This window comes from Synchiropus splendidus, chromosome 13 (genome assembly GCF_027744825.2).
Source record: "Synchiropus splendidus isolate RoL2022-P1 chromosome 13, RoL_Sspl_1.0, whole genome shotgun sequence".
Taxonomy (NCBI): domain Eukaryota; kingdom Metazoa; phylum Chordata; class Actinopteri; order Syngnathiformes; family Callionymidae; genus Synchiropus; species Synchiropus splendidus.
The window spans coordinates 10,194,662-10,219,523 of record NC_071346.1 but is presented as its reverse complement, the minus strand read 5'-3'; the positions used below and the strand labels follow the sequence as shown (position 1 = coordinate 10,219,523).

Sequence of the window (24,862 nt, the reverse complement as noted above, 5' to 3'; positions counted from 1 at the left end):
AAAACAAAAATTGAGGTGTTTTCATGATTCATGCAGAAACATCAGTAGTCTTTATTTCAATGTAAAATTGAAAAAAAAAAGTCTCAAGTGAATCAGAAATATGCTTAGTCATGAGCAATGTTATGCATGAGCGGGTCACTGCTGTTGATGGAAGTTTTTTTATAGTTTCTTGACAAAAATATTTGTAATAGGATGCAACACTGAGACATGAAAAGTAACTATTGACAGAACTAAGCCTAACAAACCATGCCAGTTCATATTAGGTGCGATACCCTGTGACAGTCTCACAGTGGGGAGACAAAGGACAAAAACTGGTTTTCAGGATCTTGTGACAAAAGAGGTCGAGGGACTTCGGAGAATGTGACTCACCAATGAGGAAGTATCGATTTTTCAGTTGTTGGAACCAAAAAATTGAGGTCGGCTTCAATTGACCTGTCAAATATAAATGCTTAAAAAATATCCATCCAACATTCATTTCAATATACTGCTTTTACATGTGTTTTAATGTAGCTGTATGTCGTGTGATTCTTCGTTCAGGATAGTGATTCTCAATACATTTCTTGACATATGATGTAATTTATTGTATCATTAAATATTTCTGAATAACTGCATTAAATAAATGACTGAATTAAACTGTATATGTTTAATATTTATTCTTATACAAACTAGCACAATACAAAGAGCTTTACAAAATGAGAATTGCAAACACAAAGCAGTTTAGATCAGTGCAGTCACTTTTAAAATCCAGTCTGCAGTACTGACCCCACCACCAGACGAAGTTGTAACACCACATCACAGCCCCAAAATATTTTATCAGAACAATAATACATTATAAGAAAAAGGTGAGGTAGAGGAGAGTGAAACCGACAAAATAGTGAAAAGCAAAAGCTCCCATTGTGACCTTCATGTTTGATCACTGGTCTGCATGAATCCCTACATTGGAGTCAATAAATAAAGTTTCCAGGTAGAATAAACATTATAAGTGGAGACCTGCTTGAAATCCTGTGACTTGCTGAAGTGAGCTGCGTCACAGCAGCACATGACAGGTGATCATGCTTGTCCACACTGAAGCTTAGAGATGACCCTCAATAAATGAAAAATCACCGTTAAATTGGTCTCACCCACTCGTGGACGATACCGACATTAGTCACTGCGTTTCGCAGCACCTATTACAATGCAGTTCCAGGGGAATCGATTTGAACACTTGACTTTTTGCCTGGGGACGACCCATGGTGAGACCCTGCCTATTGTCACTCCGGGATAATCGATGTTCCGCTCCACATCTCCGGATGACTGCGGAGCTTTAAAAACTCAGTCTCACACTCTTGCAGCCCTGAGTTTTGCAGGACAGGAGCCGCAAGAAGAAGTCATGGACCCGAAAGTGCTGCTTCTGTTTTCAGCCCTGGTGCTGGGCTCCGCTCTGGCCTTCTCTATCGGAGTCCCCACGGCACAATGCAGAGTCATCTGGTAAAGTAGCTGCTTCTTTATTCACCACTTCTCCGTCATTTAAACCATTTCCTTTTAAAATCCGAAGTGAATTATGATACTGCTGAGTAATTTATTGTGAATTACGTCCTGAAAATCCATGTAGATTTTCCAAGCTGTGGTTTTCTTTTTGACATTCATTCTCAATATTAATCATTACAGTTTTTTCTTTAATCATATTTAAGTGGATTGTGTGCACATACAGATAATTCCAAGTGTATAAACGATGTTTATCATTAAACTATTTAAAAAATAGATTTTTTTAAACGCTTTTTGTGCAGTTTAGCGTTAATTTGATCGTAGAATAAATAAGTAATAATCGTGTTGATCGTGTTTTTGCCCGACATTAATTTCTTCTGCGCAGTCTTGAATCAACAGTCAAATCCAAATGGGCTCAGTGAGGCAGCAGGTGGCAGTAGAGTTTCACAACTCACTCGCACCACGCAGAGCGAACCGAGCGCTCGCGCTTCTGGGTTTCGGGGTCATCTGGAACACACCCCTATTTCAGATTAGTCCGTTCCTAATGTCATAATGCATCCACGTCAATAAATGTGACTCGCGTCACACGTGTCACAAGACCGTCACCGGGCATTTCCCTGCTTCATCTTGACTTTCACTCGCGAGACAAAGAGCCGATTGACACGTCCAGTGAGGAGACACGGGTCAAACTCATGCCGCTGACCAGCCTGAACATGAGTCCACTGTGGTGGCACAGCACCACCGGCCTGCTATATTTACTTAATATCTATAACTGGAAATGTTTTAGTGACGATTACAAATCATTCTCAGTGTTATCGTCTCGTCCTTTTGCAGTTTTCGTATGGATTGTTTTGTCATTTATAATCCTTTATTCATGAGGTCATAGTTGTGGAGGGTCATGGGATCAACTCACAACTTTAGATGCTCATTTCCAGATGAGATCTTGCGCGTCGTTTTATATAAATAAGATAAATTTAAGAGCAGAGAAGGTCATAATATTAAGTGTGACACCATTCTATTAATTCAGTATGAACAGATTTTTATTTTGCTTTTGACTGGAGAATCAAGTGATCCAAGTTGAAATGATAGCATGATAAATCCTCTTTTTCCAGACGTTCCAATGTGCATCTCATGTTAGCTGTAATTCCTAGCATCTCCGCAAGACTGTCACAAGCGGAAAATAACATTTTGAATTTTATCTCCATCTCTGCAGGGCATTTGGCATCCCTTGTGACGAAGTCTACATCAGAGTGGTGAGCCAGATCAAGGAGTGGCAGGTCGCGGCAAGCTGCGGATACACCGGAGAAAACTGCTCCTACGAGGTCAGTCCGCGGTGGCGCGTATTGACCAAACAACCAACGCATTTCAGTCTCTAACATCCTGTGCTTGAATCCACTTGCAGCTCGTCTCAGCCGGCGAAAACCTGATAATGGCCACGCACACATCACCCACCACGATGAGTGTCAACAACCTTAAGTTTTCCTTCCGACAAACCACCGTTTGTAAAGTATTGGTAAGTGATCCAATATTAAGTCATTTTATTTGGTTATTGTAATGCATTATAATTACAATGCATTGTCTTATTGTCCTGTTTGTCCGGTGCTCAGGGAGATTCTTCATGCGAGGTCTCCATGAATCCAGCGGACAACACCACCAACTACTGCAGTCTCCAGAACGTGATGAACGGTGAGCAAAAATGAACTCTTTTGGGCTTTTGTTGACTTCGGAATGGATCTGATGAATCGCATGTGTGTGTTCACAGGAAGCGATCTGATCAGCGCCGTGGGCTACAAGCAGTACAGCAACAAGTGGATGTGTGTAGGGTATGACCTGGCCAACTGCACCATGTCATAAATGGGAAGAGGCTCATCCGGATGTGATAAAATAAATCAACACTAGTAAATAAACATTGGTGAATCACTGACGGAACCATAGATAGATAGATCGATAGATAGATAGATAGATAGATAGATAGATGATAGATGGATAGATGGATAGATAGATAGATAGATAGATAGATGATAGATAGATAGATAGATAGATAGATAGATAGATAGATAGATAGATAGATAGATAGATAGATAGATAGATGGATAGATGGATGGATAGATGGATAGATAGATAGATGTACTTTTCGATTGCTGAATTGCAAACTGTTTGTCTCTTACCAACTTAGTTGTTGTGCGCATGATCTCATCTGCCTTTAAAAACTGTTCCCAAGAGTAAAAACAGAAAACATTTATTTCAATATTTGAGGTATCTCAATAGAGGAAAGTGCCATTCAATTCCTTAAAGTCTAAAAAAAAACAGCATGGAATAGTTGCGTTCAAATCAACACTTGAAGTAAAAAAACAACTTCTTTGAAAATTCCTAGAGGAGTCTTCAGAGTTCCGGGCGAGTCATTTGAGAAGCCTGGACTGTTTTTAACTTGACCTGGCGGACAGAAACGTGCCTCCCTGTCCATGCAAGGATATTTTGATCTGTGCCTCCCAGCAGCCACAGACAGCAAGTTTGTAATTCAGTGGAATAAATGCAGTTTTCAGTGTGACTTGGCTTCAGCTTGTGTTTCTCTCTCTGTGTCGAATTCAGTCAGGCAGCAGTACAGTAACTTCTGAGTGCATCTGGTGGTGTAAACTGGAAAGAAGAAGAAAAAAACATCGGTATATGGTGAAGGGAGAGTGTATCGAGAGTGGCATGTGGCTCACCGTTTAGTCTGCGGATGAACGAGGGTCTCTTCTCCTCTGGGAGGTAGATGGCGACATAATAAACTGGAACTCCAGATAGTCCAATAGCAATACCGATGAGGGAGTTAATAGTGTTTCCATACAGCGGGACAATGACAAGGAAGAGGCTGCACACGCAGTAGACGATGGGGAAGAACAAGGTCAGCTGTGGGGAGAACAGAGCGCTGTCAAAAACACATTCCCTGCCAGGTGTCTCCACTCTCTTCTTCTGCTAAACAGGTCAACTTGGACATTAAAGGGGAGAGTTTTCAGTATGTGACTGTATGTTAAAGATGAGCACCTTGACAGGTCGGTGTCGATCAGGCTGAGTCACTCTCAGGTAGATGAGTCCGGCCACTGACAGGCCCACGTAGAGCCAGTAGCTGAAGCTGAAATAGTTGATCAACTGGAAGACGTCTTCCACACATAAGAAGATAAGACCCATCAGCCCCTGTGGGGGTCAAAACAAGTCAGATTTATTCTGTTCTTGACGTGTTACGGCTGATTTCTCTCACGTTAAACAACAGCGCCGGGATTGGAGTGAAGCGCTCCAGATGGATCAAACTGAGGCTGTCTGGGAGGTGACCTTCTCTGGCTCCGACGAAAAACAACCTATACACATGGAAGAGTTACAATCCTCTCATTGGGTTGAAGCTGTGGACTTTACCGTGAGGCCGCGATGATGGAGGCGTTGAGGCCACCGTAGCAGGACATGGCCACCGACACAGGGATAATCCATTTGAACGGCCCCAAGACCGCACTCCCAAACGTCTGTGGGATCAGACTCGCGTGTCAAAGTCGCCAATCCGTGCACTGAGCTTCTTCACATCATGGACTGAGACTCGGACCGAGATGGAAATACACACTTTCAAAATAAAGGTCAGGCTCTATAGCTTGGCGCTGAATAGTAGTGGAACATTTAAGGATTGACCCGAAAATGTTAAATACTATTTACTACAATATATAATCCCCATACAATCTCAGCATGCATTTAATGATTTCAAATATACAAAAAAATACTTTCTCACCACAGCGACGGCATCACTGGCCAGCAGGGACGGCATGTCCAGAACCACGTAGTAGGCCACGTTGGTCAACAGGTAGATTATGGTCACGATGGGCATCGAGATGGCGATGGCGAGGGGCAGATTCCTGATGTTTGGATCAGAAAAACTTGGTTAGAATTTTAATAAATAAATAGAACAAGATAAATCCAGGAAGATTTCAGCGCTTAAACTGGAATGTTCTCAATGTAGTAGGAGTTTTCCACTGTTTGTGGCTATGTAGTTGAGTGTGACTCCCAATGAATGCTGCTTCACTATCATCCGAGGTGGACTGTTCCTTTTAAAATGTACAACCAAACATGTTAGCTACGCCGCAATGCATCATGAAACAACTTTTCATTTCATCATGATACTTGTATATTACTCCTTATTTTGTTATTTATTTATTTATTATGAAGAGCTTCTTTTAAAAACTGTGAGGTGAAACTGTTGTTTTGTGAAGTGGTGGTAAAAAAAAAGCATGTCATAGCTGCGGTTTGCTTTCGTTGATTTAGTATTATTTTTTTATTGTCATTTCTTTCGTTCTTTCGGGTGAAGCACTGACCTGCATATATTGGTTGCATGCGGATGGTGCGTTTAAGGAGCATCGGGATTTTCTATGCCACTGAAAATACTGGATTTGTGTGTGGTACCGTACCTCCCTAAGCGTGAAACTAGAGAGATCACTGTTAAAGGTCAGTGAGAAACAGGAAGATTCAATAGAAGACCTGCGTACATCCAGATTTTAGATCTGAAGCAGCTTTAACTAAACAAAATTTGAGTGATAGTTTTCCCTGTAAGAGCAACAATATGGACTTGATCAACCTTCAAAGATGAAAGTGGGCAAACACAACCGACTGGTAATTCATTATTTTATTTTTTTTTAAATTTTAACGTAGGTGTCAGTTTCGCTTTCGTTGTTCTGCATTTTTATGAAAGGCGGTTCCTCTGCAGCTCTGTTAATGAGGGCCATTCCAGGTCAAGCATGGACAGAGCGGAACCATACCACCATGATAAAGGTGGCAAAATTCTTGTTTGTCGTTTGTCATTTGAAGTCGAGACACATGATGCAGATGAGTCAGAGCAATCGCCACATTGATACTGAAGTTTATACACAGCCTTTTTTTGTTTTCACTTCATTGAGATTCACTGTTTATGATAAGAAACTAAGGATTACATGACTTGTGAAATGTGGTTCGGACATCAGGTTTTTGGGGAGAACTTTGAATCTTCTCACACACATGTTCTGGTCAATTGAACAATGGTGAGTCACAGTAATCCGATCGCGTAGCGTCTGGTGATCTACCTTTCAGGGTTCTGTATCTCCTCCGTGACAAAGTTGAGGGTGTCCCAGCCGGAGTAGGAGAAGAGAGCCGAGTACAGCGCCAGGGCGATGGCCCCCGGATCCGTCGTGGAGCCTTCAAACGGACTGTCCAAATTTTTGGTCTCTCCTGTGCAGAGAAACGCGTCACGTGATCCTTTCATTTCACTCAGCGTTGGGAAATCCTTACCGCTGAATAGTTTCAAAAGTCCCACGATGACAATGAGGATGAGAGCCATGAGCTTGGCGTACGTGAAGAGGTCCTGGACCAGGGTCCCCCACTTGACATAAGCGCAGTTAATGAAGATGAGGGCGCCTGAAGGGACGAGAGAGAACACAAGATATTTTCTCAGTAGATGCATGTGCACACCCGCTGCAGATGGAAGAACAAATGCTCATAAAGTCAAGCTCTCTCACCTAAATACCATCGCGGCAAGTGGCCCACTTCATAAAGCTGGACTGTGAATCACAGCGAGTCTAACTATAGATGGTCCACTCCAGAGTCGGAGGGTGGCTAGCTAGCTTTTATTTACAATTTATTCAGGATTATGTTCAGCTTTTTGACTGTGATGTGCAAGAGATACATGTAGAGTGTAGTAAGTATTGAGCTATTTGCATCTCACAGGACACGTTTTGTGTTGCTGGTGGTTTGTTCTTACACAGGCAGGCTGCAGCGATCAGGCGGATGGCCTCGTACGGCGGCTGACAGGTGGGATAGAAAGCCTCCACCAGGTAGTTGGCAAAGGTCAGCGAGATCACCGCCTGGCTGGCCGGCTCGATCAACAGGATGGATGTCCACAGTCTTATGAAAGCCAGGAAGCCGCCGAATGACTCCAGGATGTAGGCGTAGCTGGCGCCAGACTTGGTGATGGTGGTGCCCAGCTCGGCATAGCACAGAGCCCCAAACACAGAGAAGATCCCACCCAGGGCCCAGATGAGCAGAGACAGCCCGTAGGAGGCGCTGTGCATCAGAACTCCCTTCGGAGAGACGAATATCCCGGAGCCGATCATGTTGCCGACGATGAGACAGATGCCGTTGGCCAGCGTTATTTCTCTCTTCATCTTGATTTTGCCATCTCTGGTAGCCTTCAGGTCCTCGTCGGAGGGAGCGTGGGATCTCGGGCAGATGGTCGGTGACACTACCCCCATCATGTTTCCTCAAATTAAGAGCTGAAAACAAACACAGTGTTACTGTCCTCTCCCGGTCTGAATGCTGATCCACCCAGCTCCATGTGCTGGTCTGCAAATAGTTACGCACGTGCCCCGTCACATCACTGCTGTGCTCCAAAAAAAAAAAAAAAAAAGCATGAAGAGAGCTCACCACCTTGTTGGTTCTCCCCCGAGATGTCAGTGAGGTCACGCCGGCAGCAGGACAGTTGATGTTGCAACTCAACCAGCACGGGTGTTTTTCCACCAAGCGGCTCTCGTGTTGCTGCTGCTATTTTCAGAGAGAAGTAGGCCTCATTCCTGACCCTTGACCAGACACATCCACATGTAAGACACGAGGAGTCCCACAGGGTCTGGGCCAAGTTCAGATGGCAAATTAAAACGGTCTGGCTCAATGTAGGAAAACATCATCTCAGACATGAAACCGGGAGTGGCTCACCAGCCGTAACATCATGACCACCTGACCCCTGCACGACTGCAATATGTGACTCAGCAAAGCAGACATTGATACGCAAATCCAATATTATAGAGAACAAATGAGGCCGAATAAGAAGAGACTCTAGTGTTCTTCGTTACTGATCTTCATGACCCAGATATTAAAGGATAATAAGTTGGACAACTGACTGACCTAGATTAACCCGTTGCTTTATATTTTCCTAATTCAATCGTCTTAACTCCAAAATCTGCCACATAAAAAAACATTTTGTTTATTAAAATCATGGTTGAAAATTCTTCTAACCAGCGACATCAACATTACAGGTCTCACATGATCTTCCAGCAAATACAAAAATAGAGATACAAAAACCTCCATCCACAGTTTATAAAACAAAAGGTGCTTTCGTTCATGGCAAACACAAACACAACCGTCAGCTTGGCTAACTCAGAGTGTACACACATATCCAGCAGGGGCAGCCAGACTTGGCTCAGTTCTCTTCTTCAGAGATTACACATCATCACTGGATAGAAATGACAGAAATAAAAACGCACAGAGGGAGCAGTTGAGACTGGAAGACATATGATGCCTTAAATCGATATGTTACTGAAAGAGCAGTTCGATTTTGCCAACTTTTTCTAAGTTACAACGAGGCAAATGAACATTTTACACATACGAACGCTTCATTTCTTACAGACTCATGAGTTCAAAACGGATTCAGAAGGGAGCCTCAAGTGCCTCCATCTTTTTTTTTAAATGTTTTACCCTTGCTTTGAATTAATCCAACCCATCCATCTGAGCCTGGTGAGGAACACCAAGGAAGACAAAGTCTTGTCGAACACTTTTCAAATTCAGTCTTTGCAAAGCAGCTTGAAAACAAACCTCTTGACTTCCTGCATCAACTACATAACAAGGCGAATGTTTCTCTAATAAATAATGTTCACGTCTACCTGCTACCCTTGAAGCTCCTACCTACATGCTTCAAGCGCCGGAACACAACTAATGTTCAAGTTCAGTAAAGATCCTCAGATTTGAAGTTGTCTCTAGCGACAGACTAAATAAAGTGAAATGAAATCCAGGAATGTCTGTCTGGCCTCCCAAATCTGGCTGTTTGAGAGTGGAACTTATTGTGCTAAAGTGTAAGACAGAATCCTTTTGCTAAATGTTCTTGGGAATGTTGTAAAACATGGGCGTTGTGGACAAGTGTGACGGCGGGCCAGCCGACGAGGAGTTCATCACTTCGTCGGGAAAGGGTTGCAGGTTGGTCTGCTTGTTCTCCCACAGTTTTCGGACGACGATGTAGCAAAATTCCTCGCTGTGCTTGTCGGAGCAGTCCAGCAGCTGGCGCACCTTGGCCGAGCGCGTGGGCTGGTTCATCACCATTTCGTAATCCTCCCACATTATCATGGAGGCCGCCAGCAGGGCGTCCAGGTTCTGGTTCAGGCAGGCGTCAGTCATTTGGGAGATGATCTCTTCCCGCCGTGTCATGATCCACTGGGAGAGGAGGCCTTTGGCGGGCAGCGAGCGACGCGCTGGGGGAGGACAGTCTGCGGGGACAGCAGGAGCCCGGCTGTCAATGGAACAAGCTGAACTCATCGGGAAGTGTGTGCTTGTACCTTTGTTTGCGGTGAAGTGATTGCAAGATAGAGTCTCATTCTCAGACGCGAGAGGAACTGGCTTGTCACTGATGTTCAGATCATTGCTGGTCTTCTCTTCTATCAAGGTCTTGGGAGGCTCCAGAGCTGCCAGCAGGAATGACTCAGGAAGTCCAGCTTAAATGACAAGTGAGATGTGGATCTATGGGAAAGTTCATTAGACAACAGAGACGCTACCTCCGGAGTTGCCGGACCCGTCGCTGAGGAGAGTTCTTGGCAGCGATGAGCCAGAAGCTGAGCTGGAACTGTCCTGTGGCTGAACCAATAACACTTACTTTACACTCGGATTGAGGAGATTTGGAGGTGTGGTTGGGCACAAACTAACCGGCCGAGGCATCAGGCTGAGCTTCAGATTGCTGCTGGAATCCTGGCTGGTGCCACTCTCACACTGCGGCTGGGACAAGCTGCAGCACGGAGAGCCCTGTCTCATCTTCTCATAGTCACGGTGACAGGAGAGAGAAGCAGAACTGAGTCAATGATCAACCTACGTGGCATGAGGAGCCATTCCAAGCCACAGGTCAAGCCTGACAGGTGTTGACAGATGTAGACGAGTGCAGTTAAGATAGAGACGCAAAACCAAGGACAAAAGTGTTTGTGAACAGCGTTACGTCAACGCCAACGACTGCCACTAGAGGGCACTAACGCTCACAGCTCACATTTCTGAGACAAAATCGAACATTCAACTTGGCTACCATGCATTTTGTGGAATGTGAAACAAGTCTAAAAATTGGGAAAAAAAAGAGGGGGAAAAGGCAGAACAGTTGGTGCTTACTGTCCTTTTGTCTGACTTCTTACATGACAACGTCTTGAGATTTCCCGTCAGTGGCCTTGTGAACCTTCCACAACAAAACTTGACTGACTTGCATGCGGTTCCTATGACACGTCTGAAAAAGTGAAGGAACTAACTACTATGAGTTTCTCTTCCCTCCCAGGCAGACTCCGGCGGAATTCCCCTTCTAGGTTGTAAGAGAACCGACTATGGATTCTTGTTTTTTAAAATGTCAAATGCAATACAAACTGTCATTTAAGCATTGTTGTTGTCTTGTGCTTTACAACCGCGTTGCTAAAACAAAACCGACCTTTGCCCTCTTGATCTCCAACACTGCTTCCAGGAGGTGGACTTCATCAAAACTCCTCACCATCGGCTCCAGCTCGATCAAACACACTGCAACACAACCATGTATCAGACAGAACCTTCTCGCTCAGGGCCGCGTTGGTCTCGCTCAAGTGCACATGAGCGAGAGCAGCAGCCATCAACACCGACCTGCCCGACAGGTAGCACCGGGCAGACGGAATCAAGTGAATCATCTCGAAAATATGCCGCATAGACCAACTGATTCTTGATTTCCTTTGAAGTGAAAGCAGCTATACTATAATCGATAGGAAGTAGCACATACAGGTACATTCCCTCCTCAGTCCACCGTGACCTTGATAGACAAGAAACTATTCTCTCATCTCACCTAAACTCAGTGTTAACTTCTACTGTGACCCTCTTGCTACGATCCCATGGCCTCTGATATGAAGTTTTAGTTATAAAGAAAATGCATAAAACAATTGCAAAGCAGAAAGTAGGAGCTTTGCGCTCATAAAACAGTCATTATGGTAGCAGTCGGACTGGCAAAACAGACCATTAACCAGCATGTGCATCAAGAAAACTTCACTACAACAGAACTCACAATATCACAGTGAACATATGACTTTCCTACATAACTGCTTGAACTTTCTAATCTTTCATTGTTGCTGTACATCTGAAGATTCAATTATTGTTATCATTATTAAGAGCAGTAATAGTATTAGTAGTACTGTTATTTCCTTTTCTGTTTGAAGGTGACATTTTTATTATGATTATTATGAATAATAACAATAATAGTAACAATAGTAATAATAATAATAATAATAAATTGTAAGTATTTCCCAGCATGAGTGTCTACATATGAGAAGAGGAACTTAAAACTATCGCAGACCTCCATAATAAACAGGCAGAGCTGCGCTGGTCCTGCTCTGATAAGAAGCTTACTGAGGAAGGAGGGTCGTTCATCAGGGTTGCCGTTCCAGCCTAAGGTCATCAAATGGACGAGTGTGTCCCGACTGGGAATCTCAGCAGACAGAAAGGTCGTGCTCGTGTCGGGACGCAATCCGTGCAGCACTCGGAACATGATTGTCAGAGGGCAGGTCACTTCTGTGACACAGTAATTCAGAGAGTCACCCAAAGAACAGGGAGAGTGACATTATGCAGATATGTATGAACCTTCAAATGGGATCTGTCTGGAGAGAACCTCCCACATTATGATGGCGAAACTGAAAGACAAACAAAGGATGTAAACTGTGGCACCAAGAGGAAGAGTGATGACGGCTTTTCACCCTGCAATGCGAGGTTTACAGAAACTCATCCTTACGTCTGGTACTGAGGCCGTACCGTAAAACTGGCTCGAACCACAGGAAGAGCGAATGGTGAAATTCAGGATATGGTATTGAATGTGGAAAGAAAAATTGCCAATCAGCCGAAAATTGACTTCCCTAGAAAGGAAGTTGCGGGTCTCAAGTTGTTTTCATTTGGCGACTAGACATGTGGAAGAAGGGACCCCATGAGCCACATCAGCTGGTTCAGCAGTAACATAACATCAGTTTCTTCCTTTCACATCACCTTTTCTTTGCCTGCAGAAATCACCCACTTCTTCTTCAACGCTAAAAAAAATCGTGTACAAACATTCCGCTGATGTAACAGTGAAAATCAGAGTCAAACCAGAAACTTGCGGTTGAATTGTACCTGTACATGTCATGCTTCACATCAGCCCGGTGTCTCCGGCTGGGCTCGTCCTCGTGCTTGTACTCCTCTGGAGGCATGTAGACGACTGTGCCTCTCATTTCTGTTGGCTTTGACCCCGAACCCCGACTGACAGAAGAAATCTTCCTCCACTTTGACAGACCAAAGTCTGCGATCTAAAAATAAGGGTATCAACATGAGATTAAATCACCACTCACTGACCATCTTTATACGTCCAAATATTTATGCATTTCATTGATATTCGTTGCCTGATACTGAGCCGCTTACAAAGTCCATAGGTCCATAAATGAGTCACTTTGTGAACTATTGTTTATTAAACCTACTTTCTTTTCCATACTAAAGCACCAGCAGCCCTTTAAGCACACACAATCTCCGTTAGAGGTCACTGAAAGAGGCATTCACTGACCACTTGGTCTTACAAGAAATACATTTTTCATACTGTCGCAGGGTTCTCCTCAGCGCTTTAGCATTGCTCGAAGTTTTAACCCCCCGACACAGCGAGTTTTCTCTTGTCACTTGAGGTGAACTTTTCCTTTGCAGGAGGACAGCAGACTACAACAGCAGACCGGTAGGGGACATGGAGGCAGCCCTTCTCTGCGTCCATTTTAAACTCATATTTTTCATATTCCCCAGTATTTTCTGCCGCATCATAACAGTTTCTTCATCTTCCTTCTTGTATTTCAACAGTGACAGATTAGTCGCCAACTTCCTCTTTGAAGAAAGATGTCAAGAGGTGATAAGACAAGAGAGGAAGACAATTTATTCATGACACACTCCTCTAGCTGTCAGAAAATCCACATCAGCTATGACAGGCACTTCTTGTGTCGGAGGTTGTCTGACTCTTCTGACAAACGTCTCAGATTTATCCGATTGGTTCTTGCACTTAAAATTGAAACTATAACAACAAAAACAGCCTCACAAGTGGAAAGTGACCTAGAAAATACACACCTTTACATGGAATTCACTGTCCAACAGAATATTTTGAGTCTTCAGGTCATGGTGCAGGAGTGGGGGGTTCATGTTGTGAAGGAAGTTGACCCCGAGGGCGATCTCATACAGGATCCGGAGCCGCAAGGGCCACGCAAGATCAGGGAACAAGTCCTTCTGTATGCAACAGGAATGGAAATACACCATTTATGAATTATATAATGCAGGAGGGGGAGGACATAAACAGAAGAGGTACACATTTCCACAGAACTAGCTCTCCACAGTTTAACCAAAAATCCCCATGAAAAGCAAAACTGAAAGCACCAAAGATTTCACTTTCACTTTGTGAGTTGTGTCTGAAAGACAGCACTGACGGTAAAGTCAGACACCCTCTACCTGGTGCAGCAGCAGGTCCAGAGAGCCATTACTCATGTATTCTGTCACAATGCAGAGGAACTCTGGCTCGTTGCAGATGCCGAAGATCTGAATGATGTAGTTGAATCGGACTTTGTGAAGGACCTCTGCCTCCTTCATCAGTGAGCTCCTCTCCCTAAAACACATAAGGACATCGAGGGTCTAAGAACAGCACCATCTAGAGACATTGTGACTCTAGAAAGAGTCATGAAAATGCTGGTGCTGACCAAGATAAGAAAGAATGTCCAACATTAAAAAGTGCTCAACAACAGACTGAGATCTCAATTTTGTTAAACTGACACTGAAGTTATTCTGGTACTGTTTTAAGAACTGTGCGATAAAGATTTTTTTTTACATTAATTTAGTGGTATGTAGTGTCTATTTTGTTAAGGATAGGTTACTTCTAAAAGTATTATTTAATTCTTATCATAATACAATATTCAACACGGAAATATGAAGATAATAACCCACAAAAACACACTCAAATCAAGTAAAACAACAGTCTGAGGTGCCAGTGAATTAAGAATTGAAAAGCATAAGGGACATAAGAAATAAAGATACAATAGATTTAACATTATATACATGATTAAAATCTATGTCAAAGCTTTAAAGTGATTTTGCCGTAGGAAACAGGCGAGAGAAGAGAAGTAAAGCATAAAGCAGTGAAGCCAAAACAAACATTCCTTTCACACATGTGGGTACAGTGATAGACATTTCCAGACAATACGTGAGTCATTATGCTTGGAAGCTACATTGTTTGCGCCTGAATTGGAATAAGCAATACTGAAAATTAAAACGTAACATATTCAATGTTTTGTTTATTTAAACTCATGTACTAAGCAACGTGTTGCCATTATTTATACTACTATGGTTTATTTTAAGTTCCAAAAAAAAGATGAAATTACACATGCGTGTTTGCAAGCTCCAAGTGAAGAAACGCTATATATATTTAAAGGAGAATTTCGCAAAATTGACTGATGTTTATGACGATAAATCCCCACAAATTATTTCATTGAATTGTCTTATAATTCTACCAGCTAAAAATTATTTTGGAAATCACACCCTAACCCATACCTTTCGCCATAAGGTGAGTCCAGCTTCAGGCACTTGACGGCCACGGTGGTTCTCCAGTCGGAGTGCTGGGCCTTGAACACGGTTCCGAAGCCGCCCCTGCTCAGGTAGTACAGGTCGGTCAGCTTCTGGTAGGGGATGAGCGGCAGGGTGCTGGTCAAGCTCTCGAGGTTCAAGCAGCCCATAGCCGCGTCCATGACACACTGCTGGCTCAGAGGCTGTTGCTCTTGGTTCTCCTCTTCTTCTTCTCTGTTGCGCCGTCGGAAAGCAGAAGTTTCATTCAAGCACTATCACTAGTGTGTCACTGCGGTGGCGAGCTAAGCTAACGGTGCTAGAGCGGGAGGTCTACGCGCACCACAGACGGCAATATCGTGGGGTGAGATGTTTTCATTCGACTCGTTTCCCCTCGAAAAGCCGCGAACTAACTGACACAGACTGTGTCCAATTCACGATGTCATTCGGGGGAGGCAGGTGGTTGTGTTTGGCTGATGACGACACACTTCCGGGTGTCCACGAGGTGCGTTCACGAACACATGTTAACTGAAGCTGTGCGAGCAAGTAACAATAATAGGATGACGTCTGAAATAGTCGAAAGTGGTCGGAAGATGAAAATATTACACGAGTGTACACGTCGTTTTAAACCCGTCCAATTTAAAGTTACAATTCACCGAGAAATCAAAAGTTGAATTTACAACATCTTCGTCACTATCACGTGTTTTCATAAATCACACCATGGATTACATGGCGGGCTGCTGCGTTTAAGGAAGTTCCACTTCCAGAAAACGGAATCAATGATTTCACTCGCACACTCGGTCTGGTGATGGGAAGCTCACGTGACTTCTCGAACATCAACGAGTCACTGATTTACAGGTGGAGAGTGAACGAGTCAAAAGCAGGTAGCGATCCACACATTTTGTTCATGGAATTCAACCGGACAGTTATAGTTTTACGCTTGGTGGACAACACAGAGGGAGAAGACTTGCTGAGAGAGAACTCACTTGAGCGGTGCGTCTCACCTTCACTGCTGGGGTACGAGACCCGGGAAGGGAGGGCCAAATTCACGGTGAGATTCTCTCATAAAGTTATTTTTAAAAAAGCTAATAAAAAATGATCTTGCGCGATATGGAGGAACACGGCCGTATGCAAGAGATTCATCGAGTGGCCTACATAATACTGCTCATTTTACAAACAATAAGTTGCCATTTCTTTATGAAAAATGACATGTTTATTTATCTTGTTATATTTATTTAAGTTTGATTCCTTATCATTTTTTTATGTCAAGACTAGGACATTCTGATTCTTTAAGTGTGCATGTATATCATATTTAAATCATGAACATTGATTGACTCTTCATTTTTTTTTTTTCCGCTCAACATAAAAGTAACCAAAGCTCATTTGTGTGTGTCATGTGCACCGAAGGTTTACAAGATCCTGGTGGTCAGAGGTCCAAGAGACAGCTGGGTGATCTTCAGACGGTACAGAGAGTTCTGTCAGCTCCGTCAGAAGGTGAGAGTCGATTGGTGCTCGGATTATACTACCTAATGAGAAATGGAGTTAAAATGTAACTACACTCTGCAGCCAGCAAGTTGGTGCTCTTCCCATCTCAGGATCTCATCCTTCCTGCTCACGCAGTGAAATAGCCCTGGAATGTATTGGTTTCTTTATGACTTTGTTATGGAGCCTATTTCTCTTATAACAGCTCTAACTTCTGTGATCTTTATCTTAATCGAACTCTCTCCTGCTTAGCTCCGAGCTGACCACCCTGACCTCCGCCTCAGTTTGCCTCCTAAACGCTGGCTGAAAGACAACTATAACAAGGAGTTTCTAGAGGAGCGGCAGAAGGGTCTTCAGATATTTCTGCACAGCTTGATGACGTACAAGGAAATCATTAACAGGTTTGAGCTTGAAAGTCAGAGACGGCTGGTTTCATTTTGTGGGCTTTTAACCTTTTAATCTGTCAGTGAAGCCGTCAAACACTTTCTTCGCTGGGTGGATCGGCCACATCTCTTCACTCTGGAAGAAAGCAGGGTGAAAATCCAGTTTATTTTAGCTGACATAACCAAAAACAATGATTGTAGATAGATAACAGCATTTTCTGTTTCAGGTTTTTTGTAAAACCCTTGAGGAAACCTACCAACGACTGCAGCGAGAACTTTTTGAAAAGCAAACTGAATTAGATACTCTAAGGAAAATCCTAGAAGAGAAAGAAATGCACATTGACATTTTGTTAAACAGAGTCAAGTAAGATTTTAAGTTGATTCTGATACATCCCTTTATTTCACACTTGGGATGTTTATCATAGATTATATTGTATGATGTAACATCTCCAAGATACTTTATTTATTTTCTGTATTAGATGGGATTGAGCAACTATTTCTGCACACGTTGATACATCATACCGCAAGGGGGCAGTGCAGCTTCAGCTGTCACCATTTCATGATGCGCGACGAGAGACGGAGAATAGATGAGTGAAGTTTTTCATTCCTGCGTCAAAAATGTCCATGATTTCCTCGTGGACTGTTCTTGTTTTAAGATGGTGAGTAGCTGTTGAGTGAAACGATATCATGAACACAATCAAAAAGTGAAGAGGAACGTAACGAGAAAGAAAGTAGTCATTGAAGTTTAAATGTTGGGGATGATTCAAAAAGCAGGGAACAGATCTTAATAAATGAAAACAAGGCCTTGAAACACGATTCAATGACATTCATTTAATCTGCATTTTCGCTCGGACAGTTTCGAACGCCTCAGACGTCACGTGACCCCGTTTGTTGACATAATTTCAGTCGGATTTCAATTAAACTCAGGAGCTTGAAAATTTTCTTCTAAAAAATCGACATGTCAGTAACAGTAGAAAACAGCGTTAATACGATTCTCTATTACTGAATGTAAATATGTGAAGGAGCACGACATTCTGGTGTAGCCATTTATAATAACGTTTCTGAAGGAAAAAAAACAAAAGCGCATTTAAAAAATAGTTGATATTCATGTATTAAAAAATTAATATAAATGTCAATAAGTTATACTTAAGACTAGAGAACACACATTGACTACGAATACAGTAAAGATGCGTGTATTTATTTAATCAATTATGGTGTTGTTTAGTGTGAACATTTAATGACTCCTGTAAGATAAATATAATCATAATTAAAAGGATGTTATCAAGCACATTATACTGATTCATATGCTGGTAATACACATGTGAGTAAGTAGTTCATTTTTGACAATCTATGTCCATTACCTTAAGTGCAACCCAGTTCAAATTTTCAGTCGTAAGTGTGTCGTCATCTGAACCTCACTGGAAGTTGGTGGAGTATTCTATACTCTCTTTGGGACTGTCATTGGCAACATGTCTTCCTTGAAGCTTGGTCAGTTCAATCCACCGCGGAGCTTTTTCATTTTCAAATCAGCAGCTGGAACATTTGGCGAAACACGCCGCAGGGAGACAATGTGGCTGAAGATTGTGTGGCCACGGCCTTGGATTCCCAAACGGTTCCCCCGAACCTGTCAGACATGGGAAGATTGATGATCCAGTGAGGGTGTAGAAATATCTGCTTTCAGAGGTTTCAGTTCCAGCAGCGCAAGTGTTGTGCACAAGTGTCACTCTCTATCAACATCGTGAATTTATCCCCAGATCAAAGCCTCGCTGCCCGATTAATATTCTCATAAATACACCACTTTCTAATCTTTGCACACCAGAAGGCCGTATATCTGAGCCTGTGGACCGGCTGCCCTGGACGGCTTTCCAAGGTCATTTCTTACCTGGTATCGTCCAACGAGAAAGCGATGTAACCTGTGGTGTGTGGTCTGCTAATCTCCGGCTTTTATCCCTGTAGCTTGCTGGTTTGTGGTTTGTTTTCTAAATCCACCGCGGGTCTCGCCAATTTTCAAAGACAAATACAGCGGCTCTAGCAACATCTCCGCTCAGTCCTTCAAGCAGGTATTTATTTGATGTTTTGTTGAGCCAAAGGCTATTTATGAAAATCATTCATCTTTTTTATGTCCCACCTGAATTTAAAAGTATACAGCAGCAGCAATAAGAACTTGATGTCGTGCGGTCATCAAAGTAAACCTCCAGATGCTCTTTGAACGTTACCTCTGCTGACTTGTTGCTGGGCCTGCCAAAGTATGCAACCCAAGCACATCAAGTCGCCCTTTATGGTGATAAATATACCCATTGTGGTTGATTGATGCACATTTGGTCTTGGAGGTGCTGCGGCGGAGGTCAGTCTGGTGCGTCACGGTGCGCCCTCTCCTGGCCTGTTGCTAACAACCATCAGCAACATCTCATGCAACAGTCTGATGTTTGGAGTGCGGCTGAGTAATTCTAGTAGCCATAGAGTATTATTGACTGTAACTCATTTGTCTTTATTGGTTTTATGAATCAGTTCATGGGCCCCGAAACCTTCAGAGCTCAGTGTGTTTCAGATGTACTCCACAGTCTCTTCTCCTCAACTTCTTTTCTCCAGATTTAACATGAACTTCACTAAAACATGGAGTAAAACTATTTTACAGAAAGTGGCTGAGATATTAGTCTAGAGCTGCTAACATTGCTAATGCTTTTCGCAAGTTCTTTTCTCCAGATTTAACATGAACATTATCAAAACATGTAGTAAAACTATTTTACATAAAGTGGCTGAGATGTTAGTCTAGAGCTGCTAACATTGCTAATACTTTTAAGCGAGTTCTTTTCTCCAGATTTAACATGAACTTCATTAAAACATGTAATAAAATTGTTTTACAGAAAGTGGCTGAGATGTTAGTCTAGAGCTGCTAACATTGCTAATACTTTTACGCAAGTTTTTTTCTCCAGATTTAACATGAACTTCATTAAAACATGGAGAAAAATTGTTTTACAGAAAGTGGCTGAGATGTTAGTCTAGAGCTGCTAACATTGCTAATGCTTTTACGCAAGTTATTTTCTCCAGATTTAACATGAACATTATCAAAACATGTAGTAAAATTGTTTTACAGAAAGTGGCTGAGATGTTAGTCTAGAGCTGCTAACATTGCTAATACTTTTAAGCGAGTTCTTTTCTCCAGATTTAACATGAACTTTATTAAAACATGGAGTAAAATTGTTTTACAGAACGTTGCTGAGATGTTAGTCTAGCGCTGCTAACATTGCTAATGCTTTTAAGCAAGTATTTTTCCCCAGATTTAAACACCCATTTAAAGTAAAACCAAACAAAATGATATATTGAAGCTAAAGTTTACAGTATTGAAATGCAGCATCCTTATATAGACATTTATTTGTGATAATCATTTAAATTGTGATTATAACTGGGATAAAGATATTCTTTTGAGAGTAGCAGACTGTTTTATATATATATTAAGTACATTTTAATGACACACACACAGTAATTGTTATGATGTAAACAACTATCTTACAAGACTCCATATGGAACTAGCTAGCTTGTGCTGTTGTTGTGTAGGGCTCAAACAAGTAGAGATATTTTGACTAGGGGACAAAAATATTACACAGTGAACATTCAGTTTCCTAAGACAGTGTCAAAAAATAGTGTTTAAATTCTGTAAATAGTAAACTCTTTATGGAGTCAGTAGAGAGCACCATGGAGGTAGCATTAGCTGGCTCTTGCAACATAGACTAAATTGTGTCAAGAGTTCGATAACATTGTTATGACTTTTGGCAAACAACTTTTTCCATGTTTTTTTCCCGCCGCATTTTCCCTGCCATCCTTTGTTCGACTAGTGACATGCTAACTTTTGATGGTGACGCGTTCTAGTTAATAAATTACGCGTTGTAGAATCATTTATATAGGTTATATCTATATTTTAATATGCACAAATTCCATGTATTATTATGTAGTATTGGCATGACCGTCATTGCGCATCAATACTTCCAATCTAAACCCCAAAATTCGCATTTTGCACTTCTGACAGAGCCATGGAAAACTCTACTGTAAGTGTGGCTTTTCCCACCTGTGTGATTTCCACTGTTTTTATTATTGCCAATAATTTGGCTGTCTAGTAATGTTTAACAAAGTGGACATTCCTTCATCTGAGCAAATGATTTGTGAGTGCAGACGAAACATAATCTCCCTCACTAACGCGATATATTTCACGAAATGTAAAATATTAAGAATAAAGTTTAGTCATTTAGCATCAGTCGTCTCAACGCCGGTGGACTTGGGATGCATAAATAGCTGCCTCCATCTGGGTGGATGTTTCTCCAAATGTCGGCCAGGAGGACATCTACCATGAAATGACTGACTCATTCTTACGTTCTCAAGAAAGTGAGTTATTGTGTCTCCAGCGTTTCAGTGGTCCAGGGTGCATAAAACCACCAGCTGCAAGACACTGGGAGATCAGAAGTGGTTCAATCAAATGTGGAATTATTGTTCAGACTTCAGACAAAAGCCAGGCCTCTTAAGGCAAAAATGACCATTACACACCCTTCATTCTAATTTTCCAATCCACTAAATCTGTTGACAGCTGGAATGACGGGGGAAGCTGCCGCAACAACCAACTGGTGTTGGTGCTGCAAATGTAACTACCCCCGACGAGATCTGGACTTTAAGATGTAAATTTTACCGCTAATATTTAACTCTTCACCACTCTCTTCTACCACTCACTAAATGTTATTGTTATTGTCAGGATCCTATTTTTCAATTATCATGGTCCTGCTCTTGCAGTTTGTCTGATGCAATGTCAGCACTGAAATTGTGATGTGTTTTGCCCCTTAACACGGTGACCTTTGAGTGTCTTCTCTGTAATCTCCTTTCAGAAAGTGCGGGTCATTTTTACTCTGCATATCACTTTTACTTAGTAGTAACTAACTTTTTTTTTGGCTACAATACCTGAGAGAACCTCACTTACATTTTCCCAAAAGCTCTTTTTGCTTTTTTTAATCCTTTCAATGTCATTTACAGCTTCCATAAACCTCATGGTTGTCTCTTTCAACACCTTCTCTGAAGCTGAGCCTGGGCTCCCTCGCTTCGTGTCCAACTTCTCTTCATGCTCATTCCTGATCTGGTCCTTCTGCCAGTCTATGTATCAGGGCGCCACATTGCTTCTCCACCCTGTCTGATCTGCATCCACTGATGGATGATGGACCCCAAGAAGTCGAGCCTCTCTGTTCCCACTGCCTCGCCTTCCTTGATCTCTGGCCTCCCTCTGATTCTCACACGTGTCCCGCCTTACGTGGGGGGAATCAAAACGTTTTGAGCCTCGCACATTTTTTCCATCCGGATCCTACAATGCTCCACACCTGATGCTCATCAAGGTCTTAGCTTGTGACTCCATGCAGGATCACACTGGTGGCTGCGATTGTTTAGTCACTGCTCTTTGTGGAAGAGACAGACCCCAACAACACTCCAGTCCACAACACTCTGCGATGGAGGCTGTGCGCCAGTGTGGCTATGAACTATGGCAGACAGGGCGGAGCAAGTGTGTGGAGTTGGAAGGCGACTGTTGAAAAATAAAGCATAACTCCACATATACTCTTTCTATTTAAGGCTCAAAGCTTTATATCCCCTTGTACTGCTATGTACCTTCTTTCCTCTTCATAACTCAATACCTTAATTTTATTTCCTTCCTTTAAAAAAAAATCCTTGGATCCAGACGGTGTCAATCTACAAATCTACCATAACCTTTCAAGTTATTTTGAACACTGACAAACAAACGCTGTCAAAAACATAAGCTCCTTGTTGGAGGTGACAACCATACAATTCTTGAAAGAAAATTCTCTCCTCTTGAGGCCTGGAGAAATACAAAGGGGCCTGACCCCCATTTCACCCACGTCTGCTCTTAACAGGACAAAGATTGACCAGAGGATTCTTCAAAACCTGCTGCAGCTACATGGAAGCCTTCATGATATTCTTGACTCATTAACTCATAAAAAACATTGATCATAAAAACGCTCATCGGTTATTTATTGACTTAATAATATGTGCTCTTGATAAACTCTCTCTGTTGGTGCGATGGAAGGCCGGGGTCAATAACACAGCAGGTGGACACTAAAATGCACGAAAGAATGAATGCCATAGACCATATGTCCAGCTGCAGAACGCCGCTATGCAACCCACCAAAATGACTTATTTTAGTCCGTTTTACATGTTTTTTTTACTACCATTCATCACTAGTGAAATGAACCAAGTACACAACATAGATAAGAATCACCTGAGATATTGGGATGTTTACTGTCATATTCTCTTTGCTCTCACATGGATTATCGAGCTCATCACACCACAATCTCCTGCTTGTCCTTTGCGTATAAAAAAATTATTCCAGATGTATGTGTTTGACACAATGACCTTGAGGTATGGTTTTATCAGTCGCCTCACTCCGAGCCAAACTATGAAGATCTCCTGATAGCTTTTTTTGCAGCTCCCTCTGCGGGAATCGCTGAGGGCCAAATTCTCAAAATGTCTCTGAACGATGAGCCAGATGAAAGATTATGACGTTTTCTTTATGGAGATGAAGTTTAAGCCACATTTTTCCAGGATTATTAACGCATGACGGACCTGGAAAGTCATGTGCTAGCATCCACGTTTAGCCGTGTGAACTCCCATGTGGTTTGTGTTACAATTGTTTGAGCATTTTGTATGTAAAGTGATCGTCTAAAGAAGCAAATGATTATTTGGCTAAAAGAACCTCCTCACAGATGCAGTCACCAGCTGCCAAGATGGGTTTTCGCCACATGGTGTTCAGACTCACCAGTAGCACTAGCAAGAGGAAGAGTGCAAATACCTTATACTCAAAATGATGGATGTGCAGGTTCTGTACTGTTATTTTGGTGCAAAGAAGCGACTGGTTCATTGGTCACTTCTTGTGTAGAGGCTTGTGAGTAAAGCAATCTGCTTCAGTGTTTATTCCATCATCAAGTTCATGCTTATAATTCGGATATGTGAAATTGAAAAGTCACATCTTTTGTATTTGTTATGTTTCCTTTTCACTGCAGGAGATTTTTGTTTGTTGATTTACGTTCGATGATGACATGACATTGAAGAGGATTGAAACCATCTGGAATGAAACAAGTGTGTGTGTTCGGCGATATGCGACACGCCCTTCGATTTGTGTGTAGCAGCCATGAACCGACTTTTCAGGTTCAGCACCACTTTTGTTTTCTTGCCTGAACACGACAGCCACTTCAGGATTACATTCAGAAATCAGCACCGACGCTTCTCTGTGCTTGTATTAACCCGTGAAAACAGGAAGTTTAAGCCTCTTTACTACGACCGCTGCCCTCACGATCTCAGACAAGCAGAAGAATTAGAAGGTTTTTCAGGTGCTATTACTTCCATATTTCATTTGACTTGGCTAAAATTAAACTAAAACTTAAAAAACTAAAAGTTAAACTAAACATAACAGTTTAAGAAAGAGAAAGATGTCCAGGCTTCATTGAGCTGTCTGACCATTAAACTCTGGATGGAAAAGCTTGAAAGGTCTTTCTTTCAAGCTTCCAAATACGCCTGGTTGGGTTCCATCAACAGGACCAGAAACTGCTCGACTTAAGACTTTGAGCCGTGTTTTTCCCATGGTTCCTCTTCAGGCACTCAAGTTTCCTCCCACAGTCGATTTTCTTACGGTACAGATGATGGACTGTATGTCCCTCATCTCTCTCGTTCAGGGAATATAATAAACGAATAATGAAAAATGATCACCAGGTTGAAAATATTTCGAGGCCAGAGGTGGGTCAGTTGTGGCCCAAGTATTGGCCCGCATGCCAGAGGTTTAGAACCTGTGCACTGAGGGCATCTCATATTTGACTTCTCTCGCACTCAGGTTCCACCTAACATCAGAATCACAAGGTGTTTGCAGCGTTGCCGGGGCAACCGAGCTTCAGCGGGTCTCATCCTCCATGAGGGCGGCGCGTCTCGCTTAAACAGCTCCCGCGGGC

General features: G+C 42.4%; 4 protein-coding genes across 4 annotated transcripts; 2 read left to right on the top strand and 2 right to left on the bottom strand.

Moving 5' to 3' along the window:
• Window positions 1–1,354: 1,354 nt before the first annotated feature.
• On the top strand, window positions 1,355–3,944 carry wu:fc46h12 (uncharacterized protein LOC568958 homolog). Its single transcript, XM_053883591.1, has 5 exons — window positions 1,355–1,467; window positions 2,678–2,786; window positions 2,867–2,977; window positions 3,072–3,150; window positions 3,227–3,944. The coding sequence occupies exons 1-5, from the start codon at window positions 1,370–1,372 to the stop codon at window positions 3,316–3,318; spliced, it is 489 nt and encodes a 162-aa protein (XP_053739566.1). The 5' UTR covers window positions 1,355–1,369; the 3' UTR covers window positions 3,319–3,944.
• LOC128769673 (Y+L amino acid transporter 2-like) lies at window positions 3,634–7,700 on the bottom strand. The gene is made up of 9 exons (XM_053883590.1): window positions 7,211–7,700; window positions 6,742–6,867; window positions 6,537–6,681; window positions 5,216–5,339; window positions 4,855–4,958; window positions 4,703–4,799; window positions 4,489–4,638; window positions 4,170–4,353; window positions 3,634–4,098 (listed from the first exon to the last, which is right to left on the bottom strand). Exons 1-9 carry the CDS (start codon window positions 7,698–7,700, stop codon window positions 4,004–4,006), a joined length of 1,515 nt encoding a protein of 504 aa, XP_053739565.1. The 3' UTR covers window positions 3,634–4,003.
• A 384-nt stretch (window positions 7,701–8,084) lies between these two features.
• On the bottom strand, window positions 8,085–15,509 carry LOC128769672 (receptor-interacting serine/threonine-protein kinase 2-like). Its single transcript, XM_053883589.1, has 11 exons — window positions 15,007–15,509; window positions 13,915–14,068; window positions 13,540–13,695; window positions 12,574–12,746; window positions 12,055–12,104; window positions 11,824–11,985; window positions 10,886–10,971; window positions 10,132–10,236; window positions 9,984–10,062; window positions 9,768–9,923; window positions 8,085–9,698 (listed from the first exon to the last, which is right to left on the bottom strand). Exons 1-11 carry the CDS (start codon window positions 15,198–15,200, stop codon window positions 9,310–9,312), a joined length of 1,704 nt encoding a protein of 567 aa, XP_053739564.1. The 5' UTR covers window positions 15,201–15,509; the 3' UTR covers window positions 8,085–9,309.
• A 379-nt stretch (window positions 15,510–15,888) lies between these two features.
• Window positions 15,889–17,649, top strand: LOC128770005 (sorting nexin-16-like). Its single transcript, XM_053884207.1, has 5 exons — window positions 15,889–16,066; window positions 16,423–16,509; window positions 16,750–16,898; window positions 16,965–17,031; window positions 17,108–17,649. Exons 1-5 carry the CDS (start codon window positions 15,923–15,925, stop codon window positions 17,246–17,248), a joined length of 588 nt encoding a protein of 195 aa, XP_053740182.1. The 5' UTR covers window positions 15,889–15,922; the 3' UTR covers window positions 17,249–17,649.
• The last annotated feature ends 7,213 nt before the right edge of the window (window positions 17,650–24,862 follow it).